General features: G+C 51.0%; 1 protein-coding gene across 1 annotated transcript in view; it reads right to left on the bottom strand.

The window, feature by feature from the left end:
• Positions 1-4843: 4843 nt before the first annotated feature.
• TET3 (tet methylcytosine dioxygenase 3) overlaps positions 4844-22038 on the bottom strand; it is a 99935-nt gene continuing 82740 nt past the window's right edge. The window contains exons 7-12 of the mRNA XM_037064856.1: positions 21078-21286; positions 19793-19943; positions 17180-17269; positions 16460-16597; positions 12738-13074; positions 4844-12052 (exon numbers count right to left, since the gene is read on the bottom strand). Coding sequence (XP_036920751.1) covers positions 10278-12052; positions 12738-13074; positions 16460-16597; positions 17180-17269; positions 19793-19943; positions 21078-21286 — 2700 coding nt within the window. The 3' untranslated portion in view covers positions 4844-10277. The remainder of the gene's footprint in view (positions 12053-12737; positions 13075-16459; positions 16598-17179; positions 17270-19792; positions 19944-21077; positions 21287-22038) is intronic.

Genomic DNA, 22038 nt, shown 5'->3' with positions numbered 1-22038 from the left:
GGAGTGAGTTCTTGGTGGTATTACTGGTATTACTTGCACTACCATTAGCCACTTCATATTTGAGAAGCCACTTGCAGGGGGTGGGACATTAACATAATTGGAGAAAGACATCATCCAGCCTGTAGTGGTACTAGAGGTCCAAGCTGGGGGCCCTGTGACAAAGTTAAAATGGCGTGCCTTATCCTGAGAGTTGTAGCCAAACGGGGAGCAAATGAGGAGTGGTACAAAGACAGAGTATCATCCTGTCTGGTCTGTAGGAAGACTGTCTGGACGAGGAGAGACTGGCTTTGGAGAGATGGCCAAGGAGATCAAATGGGGACTAGAATACAGACTTCAAACACCTATGGCTGTTGAAAAAGCTCCAAAGAGCACAGGTCTCCCTTTCCACCCACCCTGTTGTAACCGGTGCCTCTCGTGTCTGCGGACTGCCGGGCCGCTGGCCATGCCCTGGCCTCTGCTTATGGGTAGATTCCTGCTAGTGAGGACAATGTGCATCCCTCAGGGACATGGCGCTAAGATGCAGAAGAAATGGGTATGTTTGGACAGGGCATGGGCCTTGGCATCAGGCACACAGCCAGGTCTGAGTATAGGTTCTGCCACGTCCTAGCTAGATGGTCTTGGCAAGTCACTTAATTTTTCTGAAAGGTCTCGTTTTCAGGTCTGCATGAGAGCCCCCCAGCTTCAGGGGTCCCTGCTACAGTCTTCTTCCAGCTTGCCCTGCTCAGGGGGAGGAGTCGATGCCAATGATGAAAACCCACGTGGTGGTCTGCATCAGTGGCGCCTGTCCAGACTCACAGTGTGGATTGCTAACAATAGTGGCAAGGAAAGCGGGATTGAAGACACGGAGGGGGTAGAACCCAGACTCGGCAGGTATCAGGATGTGACCAGGAGAATGACGAGGCCATCAGAGGCCGGAGGGAAATTTGGCAGAGAGTTAAGGAGTCAGTTTCAGGTGTTAAGACTGTGGCCTGTCAAACAGCCACCCAGAACTACCTACCAGCCAGAACACATGCAGGAGGTCAGGGCTAGGCATGGTTTTGGAAATCATCAGCACTGGGGTCATAGTTGAAGCCTCATGGCTGCACGAGGCCTCTGAGAGGGAGCTTATAGGCCATGGCAGAGATGGAGCTGATTCTCTTGGGGCATCTGTATTTAAAGGACAAAAGTGCACAAAGGGGCCACAAGAGGGGCAGAGGGCTTTAGGGCCCTTGGACAGTGCAGTGCTACTGGTGGTACAGCCCAGGGGTGGTGGGTTTAGGGGGCCAGAGAGTCAAGGCTTCTGGGGAGGGGAGTCAGCGAGAACAGGATCCTTGGCCTAGAAGACAGCCCTTTCTGGAGAGACAAGGGTGCGGGTGAGTGAGTGGTGAGGAAATGGAAGCCAGGAGGTTGCCCACACCTGCAGAATGTGGTCTCAAAGAAAGGAGTGGGAAAGGGGGTGAGCATGAGGGCCTCATAGCAGGATTGAGCCCGGGGACCTGAGAGTGCAGTGAGGGGGAGGGGCTGCAGAAAGTGGACAGTGGATGAAGCCCATTCCAAAGGAGAAGCGAAGGGTGTAAACCAAGAGAAAACATGGGGATGGGAGGCAGTTAGCCGGGAGGAGTAAGACTCAGTGTGTGTGAAGGAAAACGATGAAATGTTTGAAGTGTAGGGAAGGGAAATAGGGCAACTCACAGCCTGGCATTGGGCTTCCTGGCAGGGCAGAGCAGGTATCTGCCAAGGCTTCCAGAGGTAGGCGTGGGATGGGGTTGGAAGGACCAAGATTTTGATGAGCTGTGATGGGGTTCTGTGTGTGTGGTCCTCATGTCTTCTATGGTGCTCCTGGCTCTGACAAATATGCCCTGGGTTATAGGTGTTGGATGTATTTTCACTAGAACCACCGTGCCTCGGGGCTATGAAAGGATGCATTTTTACAGGATGATGGGTGTAAGATTATTTTCTGAGTTCATGGGAGACATGAAGATGACTAACAGCCCTCCAAGGTTAAGCCTATGAGAGCATCAGCAAAAGACCCTGGGATAAGGCTGTCGGGCTCGGTAGGGAAAATCAATGATGACACAATTAAGATTCAAAATAGGAGAGAGGAATGAGTTGAACAGTCCGTTTAAGACGGATAAACTTCGAGTGCTGTGTGTAGAATTAAAAACAAGATGAAGTGCATAAAGGCCGGGGTTGGGGGGCCTGCCCGGGCAGTAGTTCACCTAAGAGGTCACTATGTAGTTCGTGACTAGTCTTGGACACTTCGGTGCCCTAAACTTTTGTCTATCGTGAGTAACAATGACAGCATCTATTACCTGCCATGTTCTGAATACCTGGGACGTTCACTGAAGGGTGTTTTTATTTTTACTTTTTTTTTTTTATCATATCAAGCTCTTGTGGTTTCATTAGCCTGCTCTATAAACAAAGAAACGACACTGCAGATGAAATGGCTCACCTCACATCACACACTTGGGGAGCGAGGGAGCCTTCCCACTGAGCCCATCAGAGTGACTCGGCTGCTTAAAAAGTGAAGACTTGGTGTGTTTGTAAAAATGGCATGTCCGGATCGTGGGACTCCTTGGTGTCTCTGCTTGGCTTAGGCCAGCCAGATCCCACCTGGAACAAAGTGTTCATTTCTAGAAATCCCAATATAAGGTGCTCTAGGTGTTAATGATAGGGGAGCAGGGGCAGGGGCAGATAGGGTCTGGGGCTGTGTCACCAGAAAGTTTGGGGAGTTAAGGATGTGATCGTGTGGCTGAGGGATTAATTGGTATGTTTTTAGAGTAGGAAGAAATTTGGTGGGTGGAACTTTGATGGAGGCAGATTTAGATTGGTTCAATTTATAATTGCAGCAAGTTGGGATTTCAGAGTTCAGTAATATTATGAATGACTAAATGCTTCCATATCCCTAACACTGAAATGCTAGGCAGCTCTTTAAAAAAAGGTAGTTCTGCATCACTGGTATTTAAATATATACTGAGAAAAGGTTACGACAAAGTATTATTCCATTTTAAAACGTATGTACACATATGGTTATATTTACACAGGAAATGTTTGCAAGCAATATGTGGTTCCCTTGTAGTGGGAATTCAGAAACATTTTTAAAACTCCAGTCTTCCAGTGTTTCTATATTTAACATGGAGTTTCTATAAGAGAAAAAAGCCTGTTTCTAGTTACCCAGTCGTGAGTGTGCACCTGCAGGAGCAGGAGTCTCCTGGTCCTCACCTCAGACCCTGGGGATGGGGCTCTTTCAGCTCAAAGGTGTTGAGTGGAGAGTTTACCAAATGCAGTGTGATCCCACTTCTGTAAAACACGCACACGTGTATGAGGATCCAGGATAGCCACGTGTGCCCAGGCATTTCCAGGGATTCCATTGCCAGGGAAACAGAATGCAGATGAAAGCCTTGGAGCCTGTGGTCTGGTGCCCCATTTGGATTGGAGGATTTTCACTCGATGCCTTCAGAGAGGCGCTCTCCTGTCTAGTGACCTAACAGGATGTTGGCATCAACTAGAAAGAATGCTGAGGTCTCCATGGATGGCTGGGTTGCTTGTCTCTGGGACACTGAATCTGCTTCAGCTCCATGTTTCAAGCAGGAGGGGGGGCTCCCCCTTCCCAGTATCCTCTCTCTTGCTTTCCTTGATTTTCAGTCCCTTTCCGGGAGCAGCCACCGCACTTGGCAATCTGAACCAAGAGCATCTATTACCTGCCACGTTCCGAATACCTGGTCCTTCTGACAGCCCCGAGCATGGGACCTTGTGGGAATGCTCCCTGCCCCAAGGACAGGGAGACACTGGCAGACACTAGTCCCCAAATTTGGCCCTCCCTACTAGACACAGGTTCAGGCCATCAGCCTGGAACAGGATTAGTGATCCTTCAGCAAACATAACAGAAGTGAACAACTTTAATTGGGGGGGAGGTGGAGGCATTGGTCTCCAAATTGAATGAAAAAAGGGGAACAAAGACAAAAAGGAAAGGAAGCAAAAGGAGAAATGTGAGAAAAAGGCCACCTGTATTTCCCACTTTTTGGCCCATTTTAACAGCTGATAGTCTCTGAACATTACTTTTTGCAGATGGCAGAACAGGACAAGGACAGGCATAATCACTGCTACTACTTGTCAGGGCTTCGTCTGTGCCTCTACAATCTACAGCATGGGAGCCGGCCTAGCGAGGCGTCCACACCCTAGTCAGGCCTGCTTTGAACGGGGAGGCGCGGAAAGAAGGACCCACACTGAATTTGAGTGCAAAAAATAAATATAAAATTTATTAAAACACCCACAATATTTTAAAGATACCAGGAGTAATACAGTTCACAAACCCAGTTGTTTGTGTAAATTATAATAAAATACAAATCAAAAAAAGGATACATACTTGCAATTTCTAGGCACCCTAAATTAAACTTACTGAAACACGGGGGGAGAAGAGAGGGTAAGGAGGCGTAGCTCAGGAGGCAAACCAATAAAGTGGGAAGAAAAAATATTAACAAAAAGGTAAAAATTATACAAAATAAAATTATCAGCATAAATTTACTGTACTAAGAATATCTACAGTTTAATAATACACATCCTATTGCCTTGAGACATTGCAAAAATCTACCATTCATCCATCAACCCCAGATAAACTTCATTTCAAGTAGCCACAGTTACAAAGTCAAGACGGAATATTCAAGTATGGTTGTTAAGTTCACCTCCATTGGAAGCCAAGTAACCAAACAGGAATTCAAAGAGAGAAGAAAAAAACACATCAAAAAGCTACAGGGGTTTGAGATTAAATCTGATGCATTTATATGCCATAATACGGCCTGCCCTTGTTTCTTTTTAAATTGGAGTACACGAAAAAGAAACACCACCACTCCTGTTTTTCTCCTCCTTTGTCCCCTCAAAAGAAAAAAAAAAACCTTTTGGAACCAAGAAAATTTGGATGTTCAAATGAGTCAAATGGCATTTTTTTTTAAATCCCCACGCGAACAGTGACAAGTTATCCCTGAATGACGGGCAGTCAAAATGAGAAAAGAGAGCAAATAATACCGCTACAAAAAGCATCCCTGATATCAGAATAGAAGCAAGCGAGTAAGTAGGCCAAATCACTCACTGACTCTTAGGCAAAAAGCAGCGTTAGACCTTGCACGGCTCTGCTGCAGTCTCTGCTCAGGGGAGAAGCCTATTGCTCTGCTCTAGTGGGCAGCTCTGCGGGAAGAAGGGCTGGGCGTGCCAAGCCGGCCTCACATGTAGGAAACAACTTTGCAGGTGTGAGTGTGGGACTGTATAACCTATGCTGGGAGTACGCACCTCAAGAAGTGTTCGTTTTGGTCCAGGGTATGTTGAAATTAGCCACGTCCTACTGTAGATGCCGCTGGCTAATCAAACCAGGTTTCGTGGGAGTCATTTCAAATGACAGCAACAATGACTGCAAAGGCTCAATGAGATGGGCACAGGAAATTCACATTTTCTTGAAGAGCAAAACTTAAGAAGAAAATGAAACAAAGTCAACCATGCTCCTTCCTTAAGGTGGTCTGCCATTTGCTGAAGAATGGAAAATAAAGTGACCTCAAATTCTTCAAGGCCAAGTACATCATCAAATGGACAAGCTGCAGGAATCAGACCCTCACAGAATCTACTATACCAAAGTTGTTACGATGTCCTGTTTTTGAGGTATTTAAAAAAATTATTGTGACAGTGGATGACACAAAATGGAGCTTCCTGTTGAGTTTTTAAAACATCAACTTTTGTGGACCCAAGAAGAAATTTAGAATAGCACCAACTAAAAAGCAGCCTCAGTGGCATTGAGGGAGCAAAGAAAGCTCCTTCCTTTAGTTTGGACATGAGGGGTTACCAATGAGGGGCGGAAGCAACACCGGGGCAAAGGCTGTGAGGAGCCAAGGAAGCAGCCCCTGTCACCACGGCTCTGGCCAGTGCCGGGTGAGGAGGCAGATCCTGTGGTCCACCTTGGCGTGCAGAGCACCTCTGGGACTCTCGGAGAGGTCTACTTGGCACCCTGGGCTGCAGGAGAACGTGTGTCCTTGGCTAGGAGAATGCCTGCCATGTTAGAAGAGGCAGGAGAACCTGACTCCCCTTCCTTTGAAAGGGGCGGGGGGAAGCAAGCCCTTCACCCTTTCCTTTCTCGTTAGGCCTGAGAAGACAGATAGGAAACTAGAGCACCAGCCAAGCCAGGCAGCCCACCCCCGTTCGCAGTCGGGGAGCTGGCTGCCTTTGTGGCTTGCCTTTCTGCGTTTGGCCACCAAGGCAGGAACAATAAAACAGAAATACTGCTCAGAGCAGGTGACAGCATGGTAAACAGGGGTCTAAGGAGACAGCACCAAAATAGGGAGGGGAGAAAAAGCCGAGAGAGACTGGAGCCCACCTTGTTTTTGGTTGGTTGTGGTTTCAGAACCTCAATAGCACCTCAGCGGGAACAGGATCAGGGACAGTCACATTAAAACACCATAGCACCATTTGATTTAGACTGCTTCAATTCATGAAAATGCTTCCTAGTCCATGAAACGCACTTCACTTCAGGAACAAAAGGAAAGAGGTTGGTCGAGGCACATCAGGGATGTCATTTGAATTGCCCACCAGCTTTGCCTGGGTGTGAGACCTGGTGTGGCTAATGGGCCCAAAGTCTGGCTGGATTCCTCTCCGTGAGATCAGGTTACCAACTGCCCGTCATCAACCGTCCATCCTCACACACCTCCCACTGCCAAGTACGAAACGGTGAAGCGCTGCTACTCCTTTCCTGGCTCTAGCACTTTGAAAACCCCTCACTCTGCACAGTATGGTACCCAAGAGAGGCTGGTGGAAGGACCAGGCGGGGACAGGGTGTGACCGCTGTTCACGCACGCACGCCAGTGTCATCTCGGTGAGAAGGCGAAGCGGTGCCTGCGGAGCCGGTGAGTGGGAAACTGAGGCCCTGCCAAAACACAAACCGAACAACGAAGGAAACAAAACACCTCAAAAGTCCACGAAACACCTTTAGTCAAGATTTCTGATGGTTAGATAATGGTTTCTTAAGCTAGCACCAGTTATTTTGTGAGAACCTGCCAAGAAGCACTTTTTAGTTTAAAAATCTCTTAGCACAGAACTTTGCAAGCACTTCCCTTGCACGCAAAAGGCAGGGGAAACAAAAAAAGAAAAAAAAAGGAACCAATCGTCAGCGCTGCATGTGGATGGTGTCTGCGGACGGGCACACAGGGGAGATGACTCAAAGACTCCAAGTTGTTTTCAGTTGCTATAATACTACTCTTAAAACTTGGTCATGCTGTTAGGTTCTTTAGTTGCAATGGCTTTATTTTTCTTCTCATGATAAAAATGTCTTAATCATCTTTAGGACTTAAAAAATGATAGTGCCAGTAAAAAATAAAAATTCGATTTTTTTTCTCTTTAAGAAACCTTCAGCAGCAAGGGGGGGATAAAAAGCTGTGCATAGTTACTTTTTAAATATACGTCTAAAGCATGCTAATTTTAATGACTGAGATTTGAGGTAGGTTATACATGTAGTGTGTACAAATCAGCATGGGCTTGAGCATGGCAACAGCACCACCTCATTTCTGGAACACCATTCTGAGGGGCTGGGACCCATGGAGACTGCCTCTGACTCACCTCTCAGCAGCCTGTCTGCTAATCTAGAAATTTATGCACTGAAGGCTGTTTGAGCGTGGGGGCGGGGGGGGTGGGGGGTGGGAAGGGAGATACCACATGCTTTGAGCTTGTATTGGATTCTCTTTTCATCTAATGGCTTTGCTACCAGAGGGCGACGAGGGAAAGAGTGTTATCTACCACACATCAGGAAGACTCACACACGCCAACTATCAGAATCGCCTGGGTTACACTCGGGACCTTCCAAACCAACAACAGCCAACCTGGGGCTTTCCCGCGCCATGCAGACGGCCACATTCTCCAAATGTTTCGTAAAATATCGTATCTCTTGCTTAAGATCATTTAAAATGAAGTTTTCAAGGCACCCCTGTATCTACCTAAGCACGGAGTCAAATGAGACCTGCATAAAAGTACTGATGCAATAAGCAAAATAGCACTTAAAGGACCCAACTTCTCCTCAAAACTAGAAAATCAGCATGCTCATTAAAGACTCTGCTTCCTTTAGCTTGTCACACTGAAGGTCAGAGGTTTTCCTATAATTCTGAGTTCTGAATAATTCTAAATCCTGATAAGCTCTTGGGTATTTATTTCAAAAGCAATAATATTTCATTTTTGTCCTGTAAAATAAATGCAACTTTACAGAATATGGTAAAAGTGAAGGATAGACGAAGCACGTTAAATATTCAGCTACTATTTACAATTTCTCCCACAATTACATGTTAAAACATACTTTATTTTTTTCAAGTTGCTGTTTAAATCTAGGCAAAAGTGCTTAAAAAAATCTTTCCCTATTTACAGGTAAAACCAGACCACACACGTGCTCAGGACTCTCACAGCGACCCTCCGCCAGTGCTCCTGGGCTGCTGCAGTGACACCCAGCGGGTGGCTCTCAGCTCCTACACAAGGCACCAAGCTCAGGAACTTGCCTTCAGCATCGTCATCTGATTGTTAAACTCGTTTTAGGAAGACCCATATCTGAATAAAACTGCTCCACAAATATCTGACGTTTATCTCAGGGCTCGGTGGTCATTCACTGAGTGGCCACGTCCCCCTCCACGTGTCCTGATGAAGCCTCCCACTCACCACACATCCACACTGACATCATCGCTGCGAACACCACAGGAAAAACAAACACGCCAAGAAGTGTGACTTGCTGTCCATGAATGCTGCTTCCACCAGTCAGGCCCAAGCTCTCTCAACAACGTTGTGAAAATTAAGCACCACATTCTTATTTCAAAGAACTGAACAAATGCACCAGAATTTTTGAACGCGTGTGTTGAAGTGGGTGAAGAGGGGAGGAAAGAAAGGAGAAAATGACCGAATAGAGAAATGGCACCAATTACGGAGGAAAATCATAGCTACCAGCTGAAAACGTTTGACTCTTGCATTTTTAAATTGTTAAGTGTAGGCCCACCCCCCAAGTGATAGCATGGAGGGGGTGGGCTCGGGGGTGAGGCATGCACCATTATCCAATGGGAAGATCCAGGAATAGGGAGAGATGCGTTAACTGCTGTTACACTGGTGTGCTGAGCTCCTGCAGGATGAGCCCTGCCCTTAAGTCAAGGAAATCCCAGCACAATACTACAGCACCAGGCTCTGCACAGCACAGGCACACGCGGCAGTGCTGGCTTTTCACAGCTTGGGTTCAGCTTCTTGTTTTTAAAGATACAGTAGCCCTTTTTCAGTATCAGCATGGACTTCGGGGCATTTTGAAAAAACTGCCAATAAGACAAATTCCTTCAGCCCAGTATTACTCATTGGCTTGTTGACTTGGTGGAAAAAGGCTCCTTAAAGAGCCTCTCAACTCCAGCTCCATCACAAGGTGCTGCCTAGGGAACCATGACATCACGTGACTTGATAAATAACAGACAGAGAGGATTCAGTGTGGAGACTAGCAAGCTTGAAGCTGTCTACTTCCAACCTGGTTTCTGGGGAAATCTACGTCAGCCTCTCAGGTGCCTGGCCTGGGGTGCACCTGCCCCCTCCCCACAACACCAAGCTGGTGCCTGGAAAAGGGACCCCAGATGTTGTTCCACAGATTCTTCCATCCTACTGGAGAGGACAGAAGCCGTCCTGAGGGCTCCCTCCCCCCGAAAGGGAGGGCATATCTGTCCAGAGGGATGGACTGGGTGGCTACAATCTGCACTTGGCTCATGAGGGGCAGGTGACTGAGAGAACCTCGTCAGCTCCCAAGAGGGCCAGGCTCGCCGGGCCCAGCCAGACTGGGCAGGAATGAGCACTTCCGGCCTATCCTGACCATCCTTTACCATTACTATTGTCGCTTTTAAAAAATCCAATAAATACACATTTTTAAATGGAATTTAAAACTACTCCTTTGTGAAAGGACACTATAAACTTTCTTTCCATTATTGTGATATACAAGGATAGAGTTTTAAAAACAAGAGAAAATAAAAGTCCCCCCTAACAAGGGAGGAAAAAGCCAATGTGGAGATATAAATATTAAATTCCCGAAAAAAATCACCCGACAGCCGTAGCTTCTTCTTCAAAGTGCTGGGGAAGTGGGGGAAGGGAGGGGCGGGTCAGTTCTGAGGTTTGGACCATAAATACATATATATGCGTATATCTATATATATGTATATATAGATAAAAAGACTTCTGCACCCCCAACCCGCCCCCAGGTGTGAGGGCAAAAGCACCACAGAGGCAGCTCGGGCCAGGCCCGATGCTGAGGTACGCTGGCACCCTGGCACCTAGATCCAGCGGCTGTAGGGACCAGTGACCTTCGTGTAGGCGTAGGAGGACACGGTGACCGCCGAGTCTGTGGGCACAGCCAGCGCCTGCCGGGTAGGGACCATCCCTCTCTCCTTATGCTGGGGCTCGGTGACCACAGCACCCCCCCACTTGCGCTTCTTCCCGTACAGCTTGGCCTCCTGCTGGCCCAGGCCCAGCCGGGCAGCCTCCTCCTGCCGCTGCCGCGCCCTCTCCGCCAGCTGCTTCATCTTGGCCTCCCAGAGGGCCAGCCCGTGGTTGGGCTGGTTGAGGTTCTTGTGCTGGTAGAAGACCAGCGAGATGCGGGTGGGGTGGCAGCGGTTGGGCTTCTTGAGGGGGGTGGTGGCGTGCAGTTCCCGTCGGGCACACTCGATGAGGATGGAGCCGTGGGCAGGGGCCACAGCCACGCCCCCGATGTTCTCATCCAGGAAGTTGTGTTCACTGTCGGACCACAGCTCCTCCTCTTCCTCCTCCACACCAGCCTTCTCCTCCTTCACCACCCCCTTGTCGGGGGGCTCCTCGGCTGTCCCCTCCTCCAGGCTGAAGGGATCCCACAGCTTCTCCTCGGACTTCAGGGCCCCGAACAGCTTCTCACTGGAGCCCAGGGGCATACCAAAGGACTGCCAGGCTTTGTCCAGCTGGCTTGCCCCCGAGGTTGAAATCCGTCCCTCCTCCCCTTTCAGGGGGCTCCACAACTTGTCTTGGAACCCAGGACCGCCCTTCAGGGCAGAGTTGAAATCCCCTGCCCCCACCCCCCATGGCTTCTCAGTCAGGCTGGGCCCGGCCAAGGCCGACGTGCTGTTCCCGAACTTGCAGGGGCTCCATGGTTTGCCTCGCAGCCGTCCTCCAGGCTGGGACGCCGGCTGCTGCCCCTCGCCAGAGAATAGCCCCCACTGGCCATCCGGGAAGGGGGAAGGAGCCAGGCAGCCAGCTCCAAAAGAACCGATCTTATCGGGGACGATGGCAGGGCTCTCCCCTGGAGGGAACATACCCCAGCTGCCACCCACACTGTTAGTCCTCTTGGGGGACATGCTTGGGCCTCCTGAGTACTGTCCCCAGAGGTGACTGTGTCCCCCATTCTGAGATGCCTCGGGCAAAGGTGTTTTGCCCATCTTACCAGGGTCTCTGGTTATAGATTCAGCCTGGGCCAGTGGGTCTACCGGCTCTTGTTTGATGGATCTGTTGTAGCAGTTGGAGCTCTGTGCGAAGGGAGAGGGGTCCCTGGATGCTGGGTGGATCTGGGGGGCCTTGGAAAGCAGATACTCCTTGGGGCCTGGATAAGCAGGCTGCTGGTGGTGAGGAGTGGGGTGGTGGGTGTCCGTGGGAACAGCCTGGCCAGGCAGCTCGGCAAACTCAGCACCACCGTAGGCCGGGCTCAGGCTATTGTGCAGAGCATGGAGGTCTGGCTTCTTCTCGAAACTGCAGCTGCTGCCACTGTGCCCCCAGGTGCCAGGCCCCAGGAACTGAGAGGGGAAGACGGGGTTGCTGGATGGAAAGCTGTAGTAGCTGAATGACGGAAGAGCATACTTGGAGTGGAAGCCATTGACGGAGGCCAGGCTGGGCTGTGCATAGTAGGAGTGGTAGGAGTACACGCTGTTCATGCTGTAGGGGTCGGAAGGCCGGCAGCTGCCCAGCACCGAGTAGCTCTCCACCACCGTGTTGCTGTTGTACTTGAAGGAGCTGAAGTGGTTCTGTGGCTCTACCTTGAGCGAGGGCTTCAGGCTCTGCTGGGACAAGCCACCCTTCAGAGACAGGCCTGGGGAGGACAGGAGGCAAGGCAGAGAAGAAGCAGATAGCACCACAGCTGGCCAAGGCCCTGGGGAGGGGAACTGGGGATGGGATCTCCCCTCTTGCAGAGGTTCCCTCCGCAGGTGAGGCTGGACTTGCTCTGGGTGCTACTCATCACAGCCCCACCCAGACCTGCTGAAGCCCTGGGAGAAGCGGCTCCCAGAGCCCACAGCGCCCTCAGCACCACTCCACCCTGACCCCCATGAATGCACAAGTCTTCACTGAAGCACCTCCCCGCCTGCTGGCTACTGCAAGGACAAGGGCCAGAGGGAGAGCTAGCCCACTCTGCTGCCCCACTGCAGTCCACGTGCCTGAAGCCACAGGACCCCCTCCCCCCCCACCCCGCCCAGTCTCGCAGGGAGGGAGCAGGCAAGCTGGAGGGGAAACCCAGCTCTTCTTTGGGAACATAAGCCAACCTCCTGGCACTGGCTCCCCAGACATCTCCCACCAGGTCTGGTGTTGTGGGACCACTGTGGCTGCCACCTGACTGACAAAGTTAAGAAAATGGGATGGTCTGGGGGCGCTGAGAGGTGTCCAGCCCTGTGCTGTCTGGAATGTGATCCTGAGGCAGGAAGGGGATGGTGAGGGAGCTGTCCAGGCCCATCACCCAACAGCACCAACACTGCCCTGGTGGATGCTTGCTCCCCACACACCTGAGTCAGTGGAGATGCCAGCCATCTCCAGGGCCTCCTGCTTGATCTTCTCTGGGGTGCTTAGCTTCTCCTTTTGAATCTTCTTCTTCTCAGCTGCTGCCCTCCTGGCTTCCAGCTGCCGCTGGCGGCAGGACTTTGCCGGTTCTGGCAGGCGCCGGACCTCACGGGGGAAGGCGGTGAGCACCTGGATGGCCCCGCTGCCCACCTTGGCGTTCTGGTTCTCCTCACTGCCAAACTCATCCGTGGTGGCCATCTTGTACAGGGGCAGCACATGCAACTGCTCGTCCTCAGGGATCTTGCCCACGCAGCGATTGTCTTCCTTGGTCAGGGTACAGACCTGCCCAGGCAGAGAGGGCGGGGCATGGCGTTGGGGGGCCCAGTGCTGGAAGAAGGGGCTGAGCATCCACCAGCAGTGACACGGTGCCCACCGGCAGCCCCCGCACCAGCCATACCCTTGGCCCTAATGCTTGCTCCCTGCTACCTCCTGGAGTGTCTAAAAAGCACCTCTTTCTTGGTTCTCAGAGTAACAGTACCACCAACATTTAGTCTGCTCTACAGCTTTGAAAGCATGTCCATTCACACTGCCTCATATGATCTTACTAAGGCTGAGAGGGGATGAGATGATTGGCCCAGGGTCACATGGCTGGCAGCGGGCCAGCTCAGGGCTGGGAGATGTGCTCTGCCCTCCCTCCAGGCCAGCAAAATGCCCCCCACCCCTGCCCTGAACCTCCTGGCCTCAGACCTCCCCTCATTGTCCTCTGTGCCCTGAATACTCGGCCTCCCTTCACTCTTAAAATAATTTTCCTTTTTATTAAACACTGCTTGTGCTGGTTGCAGAAAACGTAGGCCAACAAAAAGTAAATAAAAATTATTTCTCTAATCCCACCACCCAGATACAACCACTGTAAACACTTTCATATCATGCATGTGGTTCTATAACTTCATGCAAAAAATATAAATATTCTCCTTCGGGATGATTTAATAAGAGCTGATTCTACTGTATTGATGCATTCATTTATTTAATCTTTCAGTACCATTTAAACTTGCTTCCAATTTTTCCATACAATAAATAATACCTTATCCTTTGCCCAAAATTTTTAAGATACTTAATTCCTTAGACTACTGTGGAGCAGAATCGCCACATGTTGCTGAACTACCCAAAGTAATTATCATCAGGGTTTAACCCATATTGGCAGAATGTGTTTCAATATCCCTACACTTTTTAAAAATTTTGCCAATAATTTCTTAGAAACTTTTGTGCATTGTCAAAATGTATCTCCTTGGTTTGCATTTCTCTGATTACTAACAAGGTTTGATTTTCCCCCCTCAAATTTACTCTCTGCTTTTTTTTCTTTCATAATTAAGATTTTATTGGTTGTTTTGAGGGTAAGTACACAGACATTTCAATTTGTACACAATTCTTTCAACATCGATTGGTTGTCTCTCATTTGTGCCCTGACTGGGGATTGGACCTGCAACCTAGGGTTGTGTCCTGACTGGGAATCAAACCTGAGACCTTTTGATTTGCTCCAACCAATTGAACCACACTAGCCAGGGCTCGATTTATATACAATTTGTTTTTTTTAGATTTATTTACTTATTTATCTCTACTTAGAGAGGGAAGGAAGGGAGAAGGTGAGGAAGCCCATTTGTGTGAAATTTAGATAGCTGTACATGCACACACATTCAGGTGTCTGAATAAATGGTCATTAAAATGCTAACATTGGTTATTTCTATGGGACTCAGGCAACTCTTTATTTATATTTTCTTATGTTATTTAAATGTTTTTACAAGGAACAGTTGTCCAATTAGTAAAATATACTAGTCATTTTGGAAAAAGTTTCCTTTCTTTCTCTCCACACTCTAGAAGCTCTGAAATCCCAGTAACCTCCTTCCTGTGCTCCTTTCTCCTGGTGACCTGTCCTCCTCCCCACCCTGCTCCTAATCCTGGAGGGCCTTCCCTTTCTATTTCAGCTGGAAACCCCACAATAGAGTGTGGACAGGAGGCTGCCCCATCCTGCTTCTTGGCCTTGGACATGGAGAAGGAAGACAAGGTGGAGAAATGAAATCCTAGGGCTGGGCCATCAATCTCCATGGGGCCGCAAGCTGCACCCGATCTGGGGACCCCTTTGAGATGAACGTGCCGGTGGCCCTGCCTCTTCCCCAGCTCCTCAGGAGCCCTGTCTGCCCAGGACCTAGTTAAAATGCAGAGAAGAGAGCTGGCCTCATCCCTTGGAGGGCGTCCTGCACAAGCTCGATCCGCCCCTCTCCATTCACTCTCCTGTTGACTGCATCTAGCCTGGGGGCTCCAACCGCGAATTAACGACATGCTCTCCAGTCCTGACTTCATTTCTCCAGATTCTTCCTCTCCCCTGCCTATTCCACATCTCCACCCAGACATCTAAGCAAACATTTCAAAACAATTCTTTATTTTTTCACCCCCAAACTGGTGTTCCTCCATTATTCTGCATCTCAGTATTTAACACCAACATTTGCTCAGTTGCCTGTGCCACAAATCTTGCAGCAGTCCCTCAGTCTGCCTTCTCACCCCACAGCCAGTCCATCAGCAAATCCTCTCAGCCCTATCTTCAAAATCATCCAAGACCCGCCTACTTACCCCCACTCCCACCCGCATTCCTGCCCAAGCCCTGTCAACCTCTGGCCCAGACAACTGTGCCAGCCTCCTGCTCTCCCTTCCCCCAACCTCACACGCTTTATTCCCCATCTGCAGGAGCAAGAGAACATGTCTAACTTTATAAATGAGATCTTACTCCTCACAGCTGAAGATGGGAAGCTCCAGGGACTTCCCATCACACTTAGAGCACAAGCCCCAGCCCTGCTGGGCCTCCTGGGCTCCCGGTGCCCTGGTCCCTGCCTGCCCCTCTATCCACACCCCCCAAGGCTTGGCCTGTGCAGGTCCTTCTGCCTGGAGAACTCCACCCCCACACATTCAGCTCCTCACTCTCTCACTTCACTCACATCTTAGCTCAGGTGCCCCTCCACACAGAGGCCTCGCTGCCTCTAAAATATCTCCCATCACTCCACCCTCTGGCCGCCTCCATCTTTTCCTCTCAGCCTTTATCTCTACCAGACAGTAGATCAGACCCCAGATGCGGAAGGACTGCATTTTATGCCCTGGCACCTAAAGCTGTACTTGGGCACAGTAAACGTTGGCTCAATGAAGGAATCGAGAGGGTGTTTGGATTCAAGTGTTCACAGGGGCCTGGAACCACACTTCAGATGACTGGGGCCCCCGTGCCCATGGAGCTGCTTTCTGCAGCATTCACTTAATCATGGGAAACAAGGCGAGCCTGTGCATGGATCTGATGAGGGTTTTTTTCTTTTTTAAAAAAGATATGATTTATTTATTTTTTTTTAGAGAGGGGAAGGGAGGGAGAAAGAGAGGGAGTCAGTGTGTGGCTACCTCTCACACACCCTCTGCTAGGGACCTGGCCCACAACCTAGGCATGTGCCCTGATTGGGAATCGAACAAGCAACCTTTTGATTAACAGGCTGGCACTCAATCCACTGAGCCACAGCCAGGGCGGGTGGGGGTTTTCTCAGAAAGGTGGGCAGGAACAGGCAGTCTGGCAGGGCAATTCCAGTGTCTGAGAATCTGTCTCTAGGTCCCTCCCTACTCGAGCCCATCTGTCTACAGACTAGTCAGTCCATCCCAGGGCGGTCCTGTGGGTGAGGCTGTAACAGGACACAGGCTTCCTTACCACTGTGCAGCCATTGTAGAGGTTATGCTGGTCCTTGTGGGCGTGGGCACAGAAGTCCATGCAGGCCGTGACCCCCGAGAAGGGCCGCCCTTCCTTTAGCCCCAGGCGGCAGTCGATCGCTATTTCCTCATTGGTCACCTGTGTGGACGACCAAGGAGAGCTGCTCATCTCACGCGACCTGAGGTAAGCGGCCCTGACCGTGTACCTGGGTAGGCCAGGTCCTAGGGAGGGGCAGTTAAGGACCATGGTTATTTTGCCTTTGGGCTGCGGGATGCAGGTTTTCTGGCTGATGCCCCTGCAGGAATCACTTCCTCCTGGGTTACCTCAAACCCCCTCGCCTCCTCTGGCGGGGAACTTGTTGTGCCACTCAGACACAAAACAAATGGCTCTCACTTTGAGGGCTCCACATCCCACGTTAGAGGTGTGCAGGTGCGAGTGCCAGGGGAGGGAAACTCAAGCCCCGCCAGGGAACACCAAAGCAGAGGTCGTGGAGGGGGCTGAAGACCAGGGATGCAGGAGAGATGGACTGGGACGCAGTTGGTGTGGTGTGAAAAAGGGGTCCTATAAAAGAACCACATCACTGCTCCACCTCTGGCTGGGCCTTTCCTGTCAGGAGCTCAGAGGAGGAGCTCACCCCGCCCCGCCCCCGTTCCCTACCTTGGGGAGCCTGGGCAGAGATGGCGCTGATATGTGGGCAGAGGAAGGCCCAGGACTCAGTACCTGGTTCTGGTAGGCCTGGGGGGCCAGCCGCTTGTACAGGGGAGCGACTTCGGTGGCCAGGTCCTGGAAACTCTTCCGGAGCACTTCTTCCTGTGGAGACAAGAGCAGTCGCACGTCCAGAGCGGCCCGACTGGCCAACCCCGCTCGCCGGAAACCAGCCGCCACTCCGGAACCACCGCTGGGCTTCCACCGGGGAAGACAGGAGGCAAGGTGCCACCAGATGTCGCTACGGCAACCTAGTGTGCACGGTGCAGAGTGCGACGTCTGTTTTAAAGTCGGAGACACAAGCGCGCCAGGAAAAGCCACTGGTAGCCCTCCCTGACCGCCGAGCTGCTGTTCGTCCAGCCCAGGACGTCTCACTGAGATCGGCTCCTGCCGGCCAGTGCTCCACAGCCTGGGCGAGGGAGTGGCGCTGCAGCACGTGAAGGCGTGAGCTCTGAGCGGATCCTCCTTCCCATGTCAGAGACAGGCAAGCCCCGGCTGAGAGGTAGGGTCAAGGCTCACACTAGAAGTTCCGTAGCTAGCCAGGCCCAGAGCCTGTCCTGAGCCAGGTACACAGATTTCAAAGCTCCATCCCCTCTACCTGGCACCATTGCGTGTGTTAGTCCCAAGCCATGTGTGCTGACTGCAATAAACATGAATTTTAATGAAAATTAAATAAAATGAAAATTCACTTCCTTTGCTGCACCAGCCACATTTCAAATGCCCAACAGCTACAGGTGGCTCTTGTGGCTGCTGTACTAGACAGCAGGGAACACATTTCCATCATCAGAGAACGCGCCAATGGGCAAGGCTGTCCTGAGTGAAGCGGCAGCTGCCAGCTACATTTCAGGTGTCCACAACCAACCTCTCGCCCTCCAAGGGCAGTGAGTAGGGTTGTCGGTGCTCCTAGTGGACCTTAAACGGGTTTCCAGAGAAGGCATAAAGAGATTTCATGGAAGAAAGGAGAAAGAGGGAAGAAAAAAAAGAACCAAGTTCCTAAGATTAACAATGGCTGCCACCCACAATTGCACCTCCCAGGCTGCCACTCCGATGTGGCCACCAGCACCATGGGCCTGAAGCCAGCATAGCACAAGGCAAGGCGCAAAAGCTCTGGGGAGAAACAGGCCTCCTTAAACTGTTGCTTCACCGTTACTGCTCTACGGCCTTGGGCAAGCCACATCCTCACCTGGGATGTAAGGAGTGACTCGCCTAGGACAGGTCATGAGGGCGTTGCAGAATTAAATGAGATACCTGTGAGGTGCTGCGCAGAGCACCCCACACTTCATAAGCACCCAGGAAACAGGAGCTGATGGAACAAGGGAAGTGTCTGTGAGAAATTAAACCAATGCATTTTCACTCCTGGTGCCTCCTTTCTCTTGGGCCCCTGAGGCTCCTGCATGCACCGCAGCAACAGCACCTGCTGCTTTCAGGGAGAGCAGATACCGTCCTAAACGAAACTCCAGTGTCAAACCAGGCTATCAGACTAGCTCACACAACAGTCTAAGAGCCAGGCTTTGAGGGAGAAAAGGGCTCTAAATTAGAAAATGCTCCCTTTTACTTCTGAGAAGTGAAGCTGGATGTCCAAGCATAGAAGTTTATTTATGGTGCAGAAAAATGTGCCCCAGGGAAGTCCCTGCAGGTGGAAAATGGGAAGCTCCTCTGGTTCGAGGAGCTTGGAGAGAGCTGAGACACAGTGGCTGAGCTCAAGATGCTGCCTGGAACCCAGCAAAGGGACCCGGACGGCCACCCCGCAGGGGCTCAGGCAGGGGAGAGGCAGGGAGGTCGGAGGGAAATGGCCGAGACCGACACAGGCCTGCGCCTTCTTTGCATTTGGAACTCTGAGTGGAGACCACCTCTAGGGTGGCCTTCATCTCATTGGCAACCCGAAGGGAAGCGGCAGAGTGGGAGGTGGCTGAACCTGGTGCTCCTGGTTGCTGCAGCCTGAGCACGGCCAGCAGTGCAGTCCCAGGGACCTGCTGTCCCTGTCGCTGGGTCGGGCAGCAGGCCTGGCCTCTAATGAGGAGACTGCAGAGAGGAGGCCTCAGACCTAGAGGCCGTACCTTGTGGATGCCAGCCCAGTGCCCAGGGAGTGGGCCAGGCCCCTGGAAAGGAGAAGATGGGACAACTGCAGAGGCGTCTTCCCAGCTACCAGACAGGATAGGGGACACCTTGGGAGGTCAGGCACTGGCCCAGAGGATGGGCCAAGGACCAGGGGTCCTCCTCCTGACACCTCCCAGACCCAGAAAGAGAAGAATGAAGGAAAGAAATTACCTTTTAAAAGGATCAAATTCCAATGAGAAATCTGAATATTTAAAGAGATGGTTTTAAACTGGAAGAATCTAAAGAAAGCACTTGTAATTGGGAAGCCTAATTTTTCACTCATTGTACCTCTCCATGCATTTCTCACACAATCTTATTTCACAGCAAGATAAGGTCAGTTAGCAAAAATAAAGCAAGCTCCATTTTCTGTACATCTGAGTTGTGGTGTGTTAACCCCACAAGACAATTAGAGACATGAGGCGTGACAGGGTGAGTGGGAGGGACCTGCTGCTCCCTGTGAGCTCCTCACCTCTTTAGGGTTGTCCCCTGCGAGGCGGAACTTGCGAGGTGTCTTGCTCCGAGCGTATTTGCAGCCGTTGAGTTGTCCCCTGCGAGGCGGAACTTGCGAGGTGTCTTGCTCCGAGCGTATTTGCAGCCGTTGAAATACATGCTCCAGGAACAACCAAAGGAGAAGGAGGCACCACAGGTGTTGGGGTCTTTGCCTTGGCAAGCGCAGGTCCGGCTGCAACACACACCCCGTGTTAGGCATAGGTACATTTATTTGTTCTAGAATCTTCATCCTCCCTCAGAGGTAGGCCCTGCTGAGGCCTGGCATCCACTGGACTCCCAGCGACTGGGACCACATCCTTCTCCACCTGCAAGTCCTTTCTCAAATTTCCCTGGGTAGAGAAGCAGCTCTCTGTAGCCTGTTCTGTTCTCAATCCTGAGCCTGGAGGTCTGAGGTTATGTTCTTGGGAGAAGCACATGGGTTGTTTGAACAAAAACCCCCGTAAGGTTCATGCTTTGCCTGAACTCTAGTACCCTGACTGGCTCTAATGCGGACCACACAGCCAGGGGAAGCACATGCACCACAGAGTTCAAACACACCTGGGCGCTGGCAGGCTTTAAACAAATGCTGAGGCTACAACTCGACCCTTAATAAAATCCAGAAACCACCCGAATGCTCCTTTACGGGGGCAATGGACAAACGGCAACACAGCCCTGCCGTGGAGTACTACTTGGCAGTGAAAAGGGACCAGCTGCTGATGTACACCCACAGGCGAAGTTTGGAAACACGGTGCTCAGGGACAGCAGACAGAGTGCAAAGGCTACACTGTGTGGGTCCATTCATGCAAAAGTCTTGAAAAGGCAAACCCGTGGGGACAGGAGATGAGACTGGTGGCTGCTGTGGGGGGAGGCCGTCTACAAAGGGGCATGAGGGAGTTTTTTGGATGATGGAACTATTCTGTGTCTTGACTGTGATGGTCGTGGCTACATGACTGTAAACATTTGTCAAAACTCTGCCAACTGTGTCCCTCAATAAGGGTATTTTTACTTACAATAAAATTGTAAGTAAAAATACCTTAATTTAAAATGTGAAATAAAAAGAAAAGCCTCTCAGGGGAGGTTTTGTGAATATCATCAATGCCCTGAACTAGTGGGGCACTCACACACTTTTTCACACTTGTTACTACCATGAGAGTCTCAGATTTGATTGGGCACAAGAGCAAAGGTGAGCCACATTGACAGACCCTCCCCAGCCAGGACCAGAGCCCAGGTCGGGGCCCATGGGGAAGCATTCTTTCACCCCAGGCAAACAGGAACCTGGATGGGACAAGCGCTTTCCCCAGAGTTGCCCAGAGCCCTGCCCACGTACTCATCGTTGAGGCCACATCTCCGGCTGGTGGGGTTCCCGTACTTCCGGAGGGTGTCAGTGAGCTCCTGGTACAGGGTGTCTCCGAGGCTGCGGGGGATGCCCTCCCAGGCCAGGATGAGGATGACGATCACAGCGTTCTGGCAGTGGTGGCCCGCCCGGTGCCGCACCAGGCAGAGCAGCTTCTCCTCCAGCGTGTGCCTGCGGATCACCTGCAGGGATGTAGGGCAGGGTGGGCGCCGTGAACCACCAGGAGCCAGGCACCTGCGCTCCTCTGCTCAGGATGCTACACACCCCCTCCCCGCTGCTGGCCACACGGGGTGGGGGGCAGGTCTTTAGGGCAGTGTCCTGAGGGTGTCACAACCACAGAGGCTGACACTGTTATAGTTAGGGAATGAAAAACACAAAAGTTACTTTTTTAAGAAGAAAATAATCATACAAAAACTAAGTTACTAATGATTTATGTAGACTTAGGAATACAAATACAGCGCTAAAATTGTAAGCCAAAACACATTAGGAGAATTTTATGTCATCCTAAAACACTGGGAGACACAATGCTGCACATGTGCATACTTCTGGTTAAAAAGCAAGGACCTTGGTGCTGTGGAAAACAGTTTTTGGCAGTTCCTCAAAGAGCTAGACATACAACCACCACCTAAGTAGTCAATTCCACTCCTGGGAGTATCACCGAGGGACCCGAGAGCAGGGTCCCCGGCAGGTGCTTGTGGCCCGTGTTCCGAGCGGCCGTACATGCACCAGCCCAAGACAGACACAGCCCAGTGTCCAGCAGCTGGTGAATGGGAAATGCGATGATGCATGTCCAGACAGTGGGACAGCAGTTGTCTTAAAAAAGGGACAAAATTCTGACACATGCCACAGCATGGGCGAACCCTGAGAACATTATGCCAAGTGAAAGAAGCCAGGCACTGGAGGATGAATGCTGTGTGGCTCCACTTCCACGAGG

This window comes from Sturnira hondurensis, unplaced genomic scaffold, assembly GCF_014824575.4.
Source record: "Sturnira hondurensis isolate 20B ecotype Veracruz unplaced genomic scaffold, ASM1482457v3 Scaffold0015596, whole genome shotgun sequence".
NCBI lineage: Eukaryota > Metazoa > Chordata > Mammalia > Chiroptera > Phyllostomidae > Sturnira > Sturnira hondurensis.
Note: the sequence above shows the minus strand (reverse complement) of the source record. Positions and strands in the feature narration are given on the sequence as shown.